Source organism: Hippoglossus stenolepis, chromosome 20 (genome assembly GCF_022539355.2).
Source record: "Hippoglossus stenolepis isolate QCI-W04-F060 chromosome 20, HSTE1.2, whole genome shotgun sequence".
Taxonomy (NCBI): Eukaryota; Metazoa; Chordata; class Actinopteri; order Pleuronectiformes; family Pleuronectidae; genus Hippoglossus; species Hippoglossus stenolepis.
The window spans coordinates 19,399,513-19,415,030 of record NC_061502.1 but is presented as its reverse complement, the minus strand read 5'-3'; the positions used below and the strand labels follow the sequence as shown (position 1 = coordinate 19,415,030).

General features: G+C 39.8%; 3 protein-coding genes across 3 annotated transcripts; all 3 read left to right on the top strand.

Annotated features, from left to right (window-relative positions):
- Positions 1-101: 101 nt before the first annotated feature.
- LOC118099173 (gastrula zinc finger protein XlCGF28.1-like) lies at positions 102-3,996 on the top strand. Its single transcript, XM_035143512.2, has 2 exons — positions 102-397; positions 1,230-3,996. The coding sequence occupies exons 1-2, from the start codon at positions 226-228 to the stop codon at positions 2,513-2,515; spliced, it is 1,458 nt and encodes a 485-aa protein (XP_034999403.1). The 5' UTR covers positions 102-225; the 3' UTR covers positions 2,516-3,996.
- A 125-nt stretch (positions 3,997-4,121) lies between these two features.
- LOC124851210 (putative mediator of RNA polymerase II transcription subunit 26) lies at positions 4,122-10,050 on the top strand (the record flags this gene model as incomplete). Its single annotated transcript, XM_047338203.1, has 3 exons — positions 4,122-4,376; positions 6,078-6,503; positions 9,959-10,050. Coding segments are annotated over exons 1-3 (600 nt in total), but the record flags the coding sequence as incomplete, so codon positions are not given.
- Positions 10,029-15,439, top strand: LOC124851187 (gastrula zinc finger protein XlCGF57.1-like). Its single transcript, XM_047337991.1, has 2 exons — positions 10,029-10,384; positions 12,780-15,439. The coding sequence occupies exons 1-2, from the start codon at positions 10,090-10,092 to the stop codon at positions 14,045-14,047; spliced, it is 1,563 nt and encodes a 520-aa protein (XP_047193947.1). The 5' UTR covers positions 10,029-10,089; the 3' UTR covers positions 14,048-15,439.
- The last annotated feature ends 79 nt before the right edge of the window (positions 15,440-15,518 follow it).

Below are 15,518 nucleotides of genomic sequence, written 5' to 3'. Positions count from 1 at the left end.
ATGATAAAAAAGACGTTGAAACGTCATGATTGACAGCAGAGACTGACTGGTGATGAAGATAAAAAGTTGACCCTGTCTCTCTGTCGGACCTTCACAGTGTGACACCCACCGGAAGTAAACAAAGACAGCGCTAGCAGCGTTAGCTAGGTGCATGTTAGCAGTTAGCTGGAAGACGGTAGTGTGGTCGTGTCTCTGGTAAATATTCAAGTAGTGGACGGAGCAGTGATGTCTTCGGCTCAGTATTTGAGAGAGTTTATCAGCGAGCGACTAACAGCTGCTGCTGAAGAGATATTCACAGTCTTTGAAAAAACCATCGTCCAGTACGAAGAAGAGGTCGCTCGTCAGCGCAGACTGCTGGACACCGTTTTGAAACCTGAAATAAAGCTACACAGGATCGGTCAGTACAACCAGAGTGTGGCTGACATTGGACTTGTGTCTCTGTGTTTGCTCCAGCCAGATAACAGTCGACCAGGTCTCATCTATAAACCTGACATCATATGGAACCTGGATTTCTCCTCGTCAAACCAGGCCTCCATTAAAGATGATTCCAGGGAGTTTGGAAACACATCTGCAGATTATGTGAAACACTGATTGTGTTGGTGAAAATACATCATGAGATTTCACAGTTTTCTCCACGTGTAGAGAACATGGAACCAGGTCGTGACATAAGGAACAATAGACTCCGATTGGTCAAGTCAGGACTAGATTATCACAGAGAAGCAAATTACTCTTTAGAACATACTTTCATCTCTGTGAAATCACACACAAAGTTTTCCCCTGAGTTATGAAACATCTATTATATGTTTGAGTTTTTCACTCACTTATTTTTGAGTTTTTTATTCTTTGGTCAGCACCTCAATTCTTTTTTTGAGGAAACACTGATCACTATATTTCTGTATTTACTTAAATCAGTCTTTTAATCTTAGTCAAGTGACCTTGTGTCAACTGTTCTTTTTTTGCCTGGACGGGGAAAATAACAATGATTAAAAAAAATGTTGCTTTCATGATTAAAATAATCTTTATACATTTGAAAGTGGGTTTAAAACGATGATTGTAAACGATTCAATGGAACTATAAAACACCCCTACACAGTAGCATTTGGTGCGAAAATGTAGAAGCCGTCAGAATTGTTCCTTATCTTTCACAGTAATTTTCAAATCTGAAACTCAATTGTCTTTATTTTAACATCACAGTTTTAACCTCTGTCTTGTGTCTCTTTGTTCCTCCAGAGCTCCCACAGCAGCATGTCTGTAAGGAGGAGGAGGTTCTCACTGACCAGCAGCTCTGTCTCCAGGAGAGGAACTCCAGTCTGGACCAAGAGGAACAAGAACCTCCACAGATTAAAGAGGAACAGGAGGAAATGTGCACCAGTCAGGAGGGAGAGCAGCTCGTACTGAAGCAGGAGACTGAAACCTTCATGTTGACTCCTCATGGTGAGGAAAGTGACCACAGAGAACCAGACGGTGAGCACCAGCTCCTCTCTCACAACTCTCCTGTAGCTGAGAGCCAAGATCAGAACAGAAGAAAACTTGTGGATTTAGGATCAACTAGAAATGTATCAGAGATTGACTCTAATACTCACCCAAGAGAAAAGTCTTTCAAATGTGACAGTTGTGGCAAAGCTTTTTTGTATAAGTGTCACTTGAAAATACATCTGAGAATCCACACGGGAGAGAAACCATATTTATGCAAAATGTGTGGAAAAGCATTTATTACCATGTTCACATTGAAAAGTCATATGACAACTCACACAGGTGAGAAGCCATATTCTTGCAAAATATGTCGCAAAAGTTTTGTGCGTAGTGGTTACTTGAAAGTTCACATGAGACGTCACACGGGTGAGAAGCCGTATTCTTGTGACACATGTGGGAAAAGTTTTGTATGTAGTGGCATCTTGAAAGTCCACATGAGAACCCACACAGGTGAGAAGCCGAATTCTTGTGAAAACTGTGGGAAAAGATTCAGTGACATTTCTGCGTTGAATCAGCATATGATTGTGCACACAGGTGAGAAGCCGTATTCTTGCAAAATATGTGGGAAATGTTTTGTGCGTAGTTCGGTCTTGAAAGTCCACTTGAGAACTCACACTGGTGAGAAGCCATTTTCTTGTAGATTATGTGGGAAAAGCTTTGTAAGTAGTAACGTCTTGAAAGTCCACATCAGAACACACACAGGTGAGAAGCCGTACTCCTGCGGCACCTGTGGGAAAAGATTTAGTAACACCTCAGCTTTGAATGAACATATGAGAGTGCACACAGGTGAGAAACCATACTCTTGTGAAACATGTGGGAGAAGTTTTGGATGTGGTCGTGATTTAACAGTCCACATTAGAACTCACACAGGTGAGAAGCCGTATTCTTGCCAAATATGCCAGAAAGGTTTCACACGTGGTAATTATTTGAAAGTCCACATGAGGCGTCACACAGGTGAGAAGCCGTACTCTTGCAACATCTGTGGGAAAAGATTCTTTCAGTCGTCAGACATGAAAAGGCATTTAAAAGTTCATACAGGTTAAAATTGTATATTAACTAAACAGGCTAGTTTTCCGGCTTAATGGATAATTGCTGGTACACATGAGAAGCGCTCACACTGATGAAAATGATTATCACTGCAACTTCTCTGGGTAAACATACTTTGAAGTGACATATCTTGAAAACCATTCCTGATTTAAAATTGGACACATCACTTCAAGTCACCTTGAACAACAATAGACTGTTTTCAACATTCCTGCCACGCTTGGGATGAGTCCTATAAGCCCCCAAAAATCCATATCAGTCGAGCTCTACTTATAAGGGAACCAGCTGAATTATGTTGATACTGCCAAGCACCCAGTTGGATTGGAGTTGGATTAAGTTGTTGTTGGAGATAACTGGGCTTAGTTAACAAAACATGGAAAGCAATGTGAGTACATACTTCCTTTAAAGTGAAAAACTGACTTCTTAAATCATTTTCGTTTTGCTGTTTTTATCAACTCAGTTGTATGACGTTATACAAAGTTTCTGATGTTGAAGATAATAAATTATCTAGTAGTGGACGGCCATCCTGAAACTACTGTCTTTTCTAGAACATTTACTTTAATTTGATCTTTTGTGTGTTTTTCCAACACATAACATTGATACATTTTTATTATGGTGAAACAAACACATTAAGTAGAAGATGTTCTGCGTGGCTTTATGAATGGTGCCATATCAATCAACTTGAATTAGTAGAACATTTCTTTCAATGCTTGTTCTTTAGACTAATGTCAGCGACGGTTCAGCTGTGCTGCTCTTCTAGAGAATCAAGGTCTCTGATTTTAGAGTAGACAGTAAATACTATCTTTCACAACAGTTTCAATGTATATCTATTAAATATATGTCACAAACATAAATGTTTGCAACACTTCCTGTACCTGCTTCAAAATAAAAGCACTCCTGCATTGCTGTTGACTAAATCCATTCAGTTGTTTAAAAGGTTAAAATTGTGAAATATTTGCAGGAGTGGAAGATGCGCGGCTTCATACTGCACAGTACTGGTATTTATGTCCGTACTTTTATACAAGGTAATACAGCAGTCACGTTTATGGCCATTTTCAAAGCAAACCCTGTTTAAAGTAAAGTAGCGGCTCCACTGCAGAGCTTATTGTTGAAATTCATTGAACAGACACTGTAAATATAGTTTGTATTGAAGAGATATCCCTCCTGTTAATGTGAATATTTTGCATCGAACAGATAAAATCTTTGATTGTATGGATGTTCGTACATTGAGTCTGTTGTAACAGAGAAATAATAAATACGACTCCTAAGTGGGTATTTTAAAAGATATCGGGTAGATCTCAGTTCACCTTTGGAATTAAACCGTGATCTTGAGCTTGAAAACGTTACAAGTTTTTTTTTAAACTTTGTATTTATTATATCTAATATTTATTTGTCTATGTGTCTGATGATCTGTACTGTTACATATGTGTAATACTTGTAGAAATACGTGCTTGTAAATAAAGTTGTTTTAAAAATAAAACACTGAATGGTTGTTTTCCTCAGACCTTAATAGTGATGAGTGAAATGTACAAATAGTAAAGAAATGTAGATCATAAAACAAAAAATAATATCCATGCGAAATGACACCACAGAATCGTGGGACTCGTGACGGAAGGCTGTCGAAACTTCACAGCGTGACACCCAGCGGAAGTAGATGATCAAAGCGCAGCAGCGTAAGCGGCGCTAGCAGCGTTAGCTCCATGGATGTTAGCAGTTAGCTGGGAGTCGTTGGTGCGATCGTGTCGCAGGTTTACGTTCAAGTTGTCCACGACGCAGCGATGTCTTCGGAGGAAGAGGACGATCGTCAGCGCAGACTGCTGGGCATCGTCATGAAAGCTGAAATAAAGCTTCACAGGATCGGTCTGTACAACCACAGTGTGGCTCCTAGTGAACTCCGAGGTTTCTCCAGACAGGGAACAGTCGACCCGGGGCCTGTTGCAGCTTCAGTGGAAACACAGCGAGTTGCCTCCGTCTTGATGGAAAATCTTCTCCTTTTTTGTGGCGTCTTTTAGTTTTATTTATTGTAAGAGCACACAGCAGGGCCGGCCCTGGCAATGTTGGAGCCCTAGGCGAGATTTCAGATTGCCCCCACAAACACAGGCTTGTGTGTGTGTCTGTTTAGACACAACTGCCAAATGTGTGGAATAAGAACATAATTAAAGATGGGGAAAGTATGGTATGCATATTTAATCATTTATGTAAAATATATTATATCAGTTAAATCGTATAAAATCGATTTTCAGTGTGTTTTCTGGCCCGATTCGCTAGAACAGACCCCGAAACCATTGCTGTAGATGGCGAGGCGGCCGCAGGGATTCCCGGCGCTTCCCAGTACTTTGCTGCCGGTGCAAACAGCCCAATTGATTAACATGGGCGTGGAAGAGAGGCGGACAGCTTTTCGTGGCGGTTCGCTAAGCTTCTGCCTCCGGTGTGTCTCCGGGTTTAGAGGATGAAGGTGTGACGTTACTGCATTGGTTAACATTGCATGTATCACGTCATGATAAATCAGCCTCTTGTGCCGCCCTCTCGGCATTTTGCGCCCTAGGCAACCGCCTATGTCGCCTATGCCAGGACCGCCCCTGGCACACAGAATACACAATAATCGAGAGCGTAAAAACATGAAGTGAAAAATAGTCTTGGGGCGAATAAAGTTGTGTTTGAGTCATTCAGTTCGCATCGATCAGTTTATTCACTCTGGATGTATTTCTCCAACCGGAAATACGTCACGGTTTAAGGCTTGACTGCACGTGGATGGTTAAAAAACACCTGCATTTGAGTAAGCACTTCTGGTCTACTTCACCTATTTGGTAAATATTGTAAGGTGAAAACTATTAATTATTTATATGTACTATACTGATTTTGCCTTCTCTGTCTATGTAGCACGAAACGGGGGAATGTATGCCAGTGTATCCACATATATCGGTTTTACGATTAAAAGTAACTTAATTACATAAGCTAATATTTTTGTCAAAATAAGACTAACTCCCTCCAGCAATTTCGACTTGTGATAAATATTGTGGTTCCCCGTCCCCGGGCAACAGACGACAGGTTCAAGCGCTTTGGAAGCAAAGGACAAAGAAGAAATTTACATTGTATAAAAAACATTTCACTATATTTTTCCAAAAATGTAGCTTGTGACATTATAAAGCACCTCCGAGCCTAAAGAGACAGGTTGATTACCTTAAGATGCACACAAGGACCATCTCAACAACCACCCCCTCCGTTGTGAGACTCACAATCACTATCCTAGTCACAGTAACAGTCGCATGGGTGGGACAAACGCAGAGTCAGACTGCGCAATAAATGCAGCTTAACTTCACACAGAAACGCTGAAACTACCACACTGCATGCAGCATCTCAGCCCCCCCCCTCTGTAAGTAAGTAAGTTTATTTTATGGTCTTGTCAGAAATTGTTGTTCTTCTTCTCATCGCACTGTTTTATAAACGAGGCCCCTGATCGATTGTTGTCTGGATGGATAAAACTCTTAAGAGACTTTAACTATTTATTTTTTTTAAACTTCATGGTTGTAACCTCTGTTTTGTGTCTCTTTGTTCCTCCAGAGCTCCCACAGCAGCATGTCTGTAAGGAGGAGGAGGTTCTCACTGACCAGCAGCTCTGTCACCAGGAGAGGAACTCCAGTCTGGACCAAGAGGAACAGAAACCTCCACAGATTAAAGAGGAACAGGAGGAAATGTGCACCAGTCAGGAGGGAGAGCAGCTCGTACTGAAGCAGGAGACTGAAACCTTCATGTTGACTCCTCATTGTGAAGAAAGTGACCACAGAGAACCAGACGGTGAGCACCAGCTCCTCTCTCACAACTCTCCTGTAGCTGAGAGCCAAGATCAGAACAAAAGAAAACATATGGATTCAGGATCAACAGGAAATGAAGAACCAAACCCACAGAAGAGTTTTCATGAAAACAGGAGTCACAGTAACAATGTGGACAACTCTCCCATGTCAGAGATTAACTCTAATACTCAAACAGGTAAAAAGTCTTTCAAATGTGACACTTGTGGACAAACTTGTGCGTGTAAGTATAATTTGAAGATTCACCTGAGAACACACACGGGTGAAAAACCTTATTTATGCAAAATATGCAGGAAAGGATTTGTGAAAAGTGGTGATTTGAAAGTCCATGTGAGGTTTCACACTGGTGAGAAGCCATTTTCGTGCAAAATATGTCAGAAAAGTTTTGTATTGAGTCGTCATTTGAAAGTTCATATGAGAATTCACACTGGTGAGAAGCCATTTTCTTGCCAAACATGTGGGAAAAAGTTTGGACGTAGTGATGAATTGAAAGTCCACATTAGAACTCACACTGGTGAGAAGCCATATTGCTGCCAAACATGTGGTAAATCTTTTGTAGGTAGTGGCAATTTGAAACTCCATATGAGAATGCACACTGGTGAGAAGCCATATTGCTGCCAAACATGTGGTAAATCTTTTGTAGGTAGTGGCAATTTGAAACATCATATGAGAATTCACACTGGTGAGAAGCCATTTTCTTGCCAAACATGTGGGAAAAGTTTTGGACGTGGTGATAAATTGAAACTCCACATTAGAACTCACAGTTGAGAAGCCACATTATTGCGAAACATTCATGAAATGTTTTCGAAGTAGTGGGATCTTGAAAGGCCAGATGATGGCTCACATGTCAGAAGCCGTACACCTGCAATATCTGTGGGAGAAGTTTTAGAGTTAATACACAATGGAAATTGTACATTAACACAACTCATGTAGTAGATGTAGTGGCTCTATGAAATGTGCCACATAAAGAAACTTGTATTTTATTAACTCGAATATTTCTTTCAATGCTGGTTCCTCAGACTGATGTTCCCGATTTGATGTATTGCAACTAATAAAATCTCATTGTAAATTCCAACATTGGTGTGAATCTACAGAGGCGGGTTCCCACATCTGTCAGAAAGGGGGCACTATAAACATTTGAGATGTGAAGATAAAAAGTTGACCCATCAAAGTGGACCATATTCTTGACAAACGTGGGAAAAGTTTAGTAAGTCGTAGTCATTTAAAACTCCACATGAGAACTCACACTGGTGAGAAGCCATATTCTTGCCAAACATGTGGGGACAGTTTTTCACATTGTGATGCATTGAATGTTGACATGAGAACTCAGACAGGAGAGGAGCCTGCAACACGTGATAAAAGCTTCTCTTAGTTTACACACATGAAAAGTCATTTAAAGATTTATACAGGTAAAAATGTGTGTTTACAAAACAAGGATGTATCTAGGTTTAGTGTTGTTGAAGATGATAAATGATCTGAGGCTGTCCAGCCATCCTGCAACTACGGTCTTTTCACGAACATGTCCTTTAATTCACTCTGTATTTTTTTTCTTACATCAAATTGTTACAATTTGTATTATTTCAGTCTGCAGAGGTGATACAAACTCATGTAGTAGATGTTCTATGCTGCTTTATGACATTTGCCACATAAATAAACTTGTATTTTAATAACTAGAATATTTCTTTCAATGCTGGTTCGTCAGACTGATGTTCCTAATCTGATGGATTGAATAATGAGGGTAATTATGAGCACCATCAGTCTAAAGGCTCATTTATATCATTTTTACCCATGAAAATAGATATGTGTATTTTAAGATGTGTATTCATCACTGCCCACAAACTACCATGTGTTCTGAACGTTGACACAGCTGCATACAAACATGGCAGCAATGAAGGAGGTCTTTATAACTTCAAAGCTTCAAAATCATTGTAATAGACACTGACTTGTAAAAAAGAGAATGGTGCCTTTTCCCTTCCCACTCCATGTCCTGACCACTTGTTCTTTCACTGTTTAACTTTAGTGAGAAGTTACGATCTTCAAAAGAAATGCAGAACTCAGGATTATCAGTGGGTTAAATTTCAGGAATCGTGCTGTCGATCATTTCAAAGGACTGAAGTCATTAAAAACCAGCGGTCATCTCAGATATCTAGGGAGGAATATCAAGATGAGGTTTGGTGAGTTTCTTACAGCAGCTTACAACATACTGTTTCCCAAAGTTAGGAGCCATTGGAAAGTGGTGAGTCATTGTCAAGTTGTTACTGCTCCTGATACATTTGAATATTTTTGTGTGTGGTCTGGTTTCATTAAAACTATGATCATCAACGTATATTTTTCTGTCTTTTGTGACAATGTTAACTCAACGTAGCATCGTAAATAAAGGAATGTACGATTTCTCTTCTCTTTCTCACTGTTGAAAGGTTTCTGTCATTTTAGGTCGTTCTTATCAACCAGATGAATGTTCATTTTTCCATAAAGTTTTGTTTTAATTAGATATTTGATGATATAAAAGACGTTGAAACGTCGTGATTGACAGCAGAGACTGACTGGTGATGAAGATAAAAAGTTGACCCTGTCTCTCTGTCGGACCTTCACAGTGTGACACCCACCGGAAGTAAACAGACAGCACCAGCAGCGTTAGCTAGGTGCATGTTAGCAGTTAGCTGGAAGACGGTAGTGTGGTCGTGTCTCTGGTAAATATTCAAGTAGTGGACGGAGCAGTGATGTCTTCGGCTCAGTATTTGAGAGAGTTTATCAGCGAGCGACTAACAGCTGCTGCTGAAGAGATATTCACAGTCTTTGAAAAAACCATCGTCCAGTACGAAGAAGAGGTCGCTCGTCAGCGCAGACTGCTGGACACCGTTTTGAAACCTGAAATAAAGCTACACAGGATCGGTCAGTACAACCAGAGTGTGGCTGACATTGGACTTGTGTCTCTGTGTTTGCTCCAGCCAGATAACAGTCGACCAGGTCTCATCTATAAACCTGACATCATATGGAACCTGGATTTCTCCTCGTCAAACCAGGCCTCCATTAAAGATGATTCCAGGAGTTTGAAACACATCTGCAGATTGTGTGAAACACTGATTGTGTTGGTGAAAATACATCATGAGATTTCACAGTTTTCTCCACGTGTAGAGAACATGGAACCAGGTCGTGACATAAGGAACAATAGACTCAGATTGGTCAAGTCAGGACTAGATTATAACAGAGAAGCAAATTACTCTTTAGAACATACTTTCATCTTTGTGACACATTTATTCTATTTTGAAATAAGGAAGCTCATTTTCTTTCATAACAAGAGCACATCACACCAGGTCCTGATCAATAACATTTCTACTTAGACTAGTTCTTAATACAGACCCTCCATGTGGTCTGGATGGAGAAAACACTGCGTGTTACTTTATTTTGTTGCTCTCATAAATACAATGGTATTTATAAAATTAAAAGTTGATTTCAACAACATAAATGATTGAGTGACACATTAAACCCACACAACAGTATGTGGTGCTAAAACCGAAGGAGCCGTTAGTATTGTTACTTATCTTTCACAGTAATTTTCAAATCTGAAACTAAATTGTCTTTATTTTAACATCACAGTTGTAACCTCTGTCTTGTGCCTCTTTGTTCCTCCAGAGCTCCCACAGCAGCATGTCTGTAAGGAGGAGGAGGTTCTCACTGACCAGCAGCTCTGTCTCCAGGAGAGGAACTCCAGTCTGGACCAAGAGGAACAAGAACCTCCACAGATTAAAGGGGAACAGGAGGAAATGTGCACCAGTCAGGAGGGAGAGCAGCTCGTACTGAAGCAGGAGACTGAAACCTTCATGTTGACTCCTCATTGTGAGGAAAGTGACCACAGAGAACCAGACGGTGAGCACCAGCTCCTCTCTCACAACTCTCCTGTAGCTGAGAGCCAAGATCAGAACAGAAGAAAACATTTGGATTCAGGATCAACAGGAAATGAAGAACCAAACCCACAGAAGAGTTTTCATGAAAACAGGAGTCACAGTAACAATGTGGACAACTCTCCCATATCAGAGATTGACTCTAATACTCAAACAGGTAAAATGTCTTTCAAATGTGACACTTGTGGAAAAACTTTTGCCCATGAGTATAAATTGAAGATTCATCTGAGAACACACACGGGTGAAAAACCTTATTTATGCAAAATATGCAGGAAAGGATTTGGACGTAGTGATGACTTGCAAACCCACATGAGAGTTCACACTGGTGAGAAGCCATATTCTTGTAAAATATGTCAGAAACGTTTTGTGAAAAGTGGTGATTTGAAAGTCCACATGAGGTTTCACACTGGTGAGAAGCCATATCCCTGCAAAATATGTCAGAAACGTTTTGTGAAAAGTGGTGATTTGAAAGTTCATACGAGAATTCACACTGGTGAGAAGCCATATTCTTGCCAAACATGTGGGGAAAGGTTTGGACGTAGTGAGGAATTGAGAATCCACAAGAGAATTCACACTGGTGAGAAGCCATATTGTTGCCAAACATGTGGGAAAAGGTTTGGACGTAGTGAGGAATTGAGAGTCCATATGAGAATTCACACTGGTGAGAAGCCATATTGTTGCCAAACATGTGGTAAATGTTTTGTAAGTAGTGGCAATTTGAAACTCCATATGAGGATTCACACTGGTGAGAAGCCATATTCTTGCCAAACATGTGGGAAAAGGTTTGGACGTAGTGAGGAATTGAGAGTCCACAAGAGAATTCACACTGGTGAGAAGCCATATTGTTGCCAAACATGTGGTAAATGTTTTGTAAGTAGTGGCAATTTGAAACTCCATATGAGGATTCACACTGGTGAGAAGCCATATTCTTGCCAAACATGTGGGAAAAGGTTTGGACGTAGTGAGGAATTGAGAGTCCACAAGAGAATTCACAATGGTGAGAAGCCATATTGTTGCCAAACATGTGGTAAATGTTTTGTAAGTAGTGGCAATTTGAAACTCCATATGAGGATTCACACTGGTGAGAAGCCATATTCTTGCCAAACATGTGGGGAAAGGTTTGGACGTAGTGATCAATTGAAACTCCACATTAGAACTCACAGTTGAGAAGCCACATTCTTGCGAAACATTTATGAAATGTTTTGGAAGTAGTGGGATCTTGAAAGTCCAGATGATGGCTCACATGTCAGAAGCCGTACACCTGCAATATCTGTGGGAGAAGTTTTAGAGTTAATACACAATGGAAATTGTACATTAACACAACTCATGTAGTAGATGTAGTGGCTCTATGAAATGTGCCACATAAAAAAACTTGTACTTTATTAACGAGAATATTTCTTAAAATGCTGGTTCCTCAGACTGATGTTCCCGAATTGATGTATTACAACTAATAAAATCTCATTGTAAATTCCAACATTGGTGTGAATCGACAGAGGCGGGTTCCCACATCTGTCAGAAAGGGGGCACTATAAACATTTGAGATGTGAAGATAAAAAGCTGACCCATCAAAGTGGACCATATTCTTGACAATGTGGGATTTTTGGCAGTTTAGTAAGTCGTAGTTATTTAAAACTCCGCATGAGAACTCACACTGGTGAGAAGCTGTACTCCTGCAATATCTGTGGGAGAAGATTCACACAGCAGAACACATGAGAGAGCTCTTAGTGAATAACTAACGGTGCAGATGAGAAGAGTTCACACTGGTGAGAATTCCTTTCACTGCAACACCTCTGGGTAAAGATACTTTTCTTTGACACATTTGGAAATCATACGAGTTCAACGTAACCTTAAAATGTATATTAATGATCAAAAAAATACTTAATCATTATTATCATTATTATTATTGTTGTTGTTGTTATTAAATAGAAGAAAAAATAATGTTTCTCTTCTGGAAGTTTACAGACAGCACCAGCAGCGTTAGCTAGGTGCATGTTAGCAGTTAGCTGGAAGACGGTAGTGTGGTCGTGTCTCTGGTAAATATTCAAGTAGTGGACGGAGCAGTGATGTCTTCGGCTCAGTATTTGAGAGAGTTTATCAGCGAGCGACTAACAGCTGCTGCTGAAGAGATATTCACGGTCTTTGAAAAAACCATCGTCCAGTACGAAGAAGAGGTCGCTCGTCAGCGCAGACTGCTGGACACCGTTTTGAAACCTGAAATAAAGCTACACAGGATCGGTCAGTACAACCAGAGTGTGGCTGACATTGGACTTGTTTCTCTGTGTTTGTGGTCTGGATGGAGAAAACACTGCATGTTACTTTATTTTGTTGCTCTCATTAATACAATTGTATTTATAAAATTAAAAGTTGATTTCAACAACATAAATGATTGAGTGACACATTAAACCCTCACACAACAATATGTGGTGCTAAAACCGAAGGAGCCATTAGTATTGTTACTTATCTTTCACAGTAATTTTCAAAACTGAAACTAAATTGTCTTTATTTTAACATCACAGTTTTAACCTCTGTCTTGTGTCTCTTTGTTCCTCCAGAGCTCCCACAGCAGCATGTCTGTAAGGAGGAGGAGGTTCTCACTGACCAGCAGCTCTGTCACCAGGAGAGGAACTCCAGTCTGGACCAAGAGGAACAAGAACCTCCACAGATTAAAGAGGAACAGGAGGAAATGTGCACCAGTCAGGAGGGAGAGCAGCTCGTACTGAAGCAGGAGACTGAAACCTGCATGTTGACTCCTCATTGTGAGGAAAGTGACCACAGAGAACCAGACGGTGAGCACCAGCTCCTCTCTCACAACTCTCCTGTAGCTGAGAGCCAAGATCAGAACAGAAGAAAACATTTGGATTCAGGATCAACAGGAAATGAAGAACCAAACCCACAGAAGAGTTTTCATAAAAACAGGAGTCACAGTAACAATGTGGACAACTCTCCCAAATCAGAGTTTAACTCTAATACTCAAACAGGTAAAAAGTCTTTCAAATGTGAAACTTGTGGAAAAACTTATGCTCGTAAGTATGAATTGAAAATTCATCTGAGAACACACACGGGTGAAAAACCTTATTTATGCAAAATATGCAGGAAAGGATTTGTACGTAGTGATGATTTGAAAGTCCACATGAGAATTCACACAGGTGAGAAGCCATTTTCGTGCAAAATATGTCAGAAAGGTTTTGCAATGAGTTATGATTTGAAAGTCCATGTGAGGTTTCACACTGGTGAGAAGCCATATCCCTGCAAAATATGTCAGAAACATTTTGTGAAAAGTGGTGATTTGAAAGTTCATATGAGAATTCACACAGGTGAGAAGCCATATTCTTGCCAAACATGTACAAAACGTTTTGTAAGTAGTGGTAAATTGAAAGTCCATGTGAGGTTTCACACTGGTGAGAAGCCATTTTCGTGCAAAATATGTCAGAAAGGTTTTGCAATGAGTTATGATTTGAAAGTCCATATGAGGATTCACACTGGTGAGAAGCCATATTCTTGCCAAACATGTGGGAAAAGGTTTGGACGTAGTGAGGACTTGAGACTCCACAAGAGAATTCACACTGGTGAGAAGCCATATTGTTGCCAAACATGTGGTAAATGTTTTGTAAGTAGTGGCAATTTGAAACTCCATATGAGAATTCACACTGGTGAGAAGCCATATTCTTGCCAAACATGTGGTAAATGTTTTGTAAGTAGTGGCAATTTGAAACTCCATATGAGGATTCACACTGGTGAGAAGCCATATTCTTGCCAAACATGTGGGGAAAGGTTTGGACGTGGTGATCAATTGAAAGTCCACATTAGAACTCACAGTTGAGAAGCCACATTCTTGCAAAACATTTATGAAATGTTTTGGAAGTAGTGGGATGAAGTCCAGATGATGTTTCACACTGGTGAGAAGCCATTTTCGTGCAAAATATGTCAGAAACATTTTGTGAAGAGTAGTGATTTGAAAGTCCACATGAGAATTCACACTGGTGAGAAGCCATATTCTTGCAAAATATGTCAGAAAAGGTATACACAAAGTGGTCATTTGAATTTCCACATGAGGAGCCACAGGTGAGAAGCAATTTTCTTGCCAAAGATGTGGGGAAAGTTTTTCACATTGTGATGCATTGAACGTTCACATGTGAACTCAGACTGGGGAGGAGCCTGTAACACGTGATAAAAGCTTCTCTTAGTTTACACACATGAAAAGTCATTTAAAGATTTATACAGGTAAAAATGTGTGTTTACAAAACAAGGATGTATCTAGGTTTAGTGTTGTTGAAGATGATAAATGATCTGAGGCTGTCCAGCCATCCTGCAACTACGGTCTTTTCATGAACATGTCCTTTAATTCACTTTATTTTTTTTCTTACATCAAATTGTTACAATTTGTATTATTTCAGTCTGCAGAGGTGATACAAACTCATGTAGTAGATGTTCTATGCTGCTTTATGACATTTGCCACAAAAATAAACTTGTATTTTAATAATTAGAATATTTCTTTCAATGCTGGTTCGTCAGACTGATGTTCCTAATCTGATGGATTGAATAATGAGGGTAATTATGAGCACCATCAGTCTAAAGGCTCATTTATATCATTCTTACCAATGAAAATAGATATGTGTATTTTAAACTGTGTATTCATCACTGCCCACAAACTACCATGTGTTCTGAACGTTGACACAGCTACATGCAAACATGGCAGCAATGAAGGAGGTCTTTATAACTTCAAAGCTTCAAAATCATTTTAATAGACACTGACTTGTAAAAAAGAGAATGGTGCCTTTTCCCTTCCCACTCCATGTCCTGACCACTTGTTCTTTCACTGTTTAACTTTAGTGAGAAGTTACGATCTTCAAAAGAAATGCAGAACTCAGGATTATCAGTGGGTTAAATTTCAGGAATCGTGCTGTCGATCATTTCAAAGGACTGAAGTCATTAAAAACCAGCGGTCATCTCAGATATCTAGGGAGGAATATCGAGATGAGGTTTGGTGAGTTTCTTACAGCAGCTTACAACATACTGTTTCCCAAAGTTAGGAGCCATTGGAAAGTGGTGAGTCATTGTCAAGTTGTTACTGCTCCTGATACATTTGAATATTTTTTTGTGTGGTCTGGTTTCATTAAAACTATGATCATCAACGTATATTTTTCTGTCTTTTGTGACAATGTTAACTAAATGTAGCATCGTAAATAAAGGAATGTACGATTTCTCTTCTCTTTCTTACTGTTGGTTTCTGTCATTTTAGGCCGTTCTTATCAACCAGATGAATGTTCATTTTTCCATAAAGTTTTGTTTTA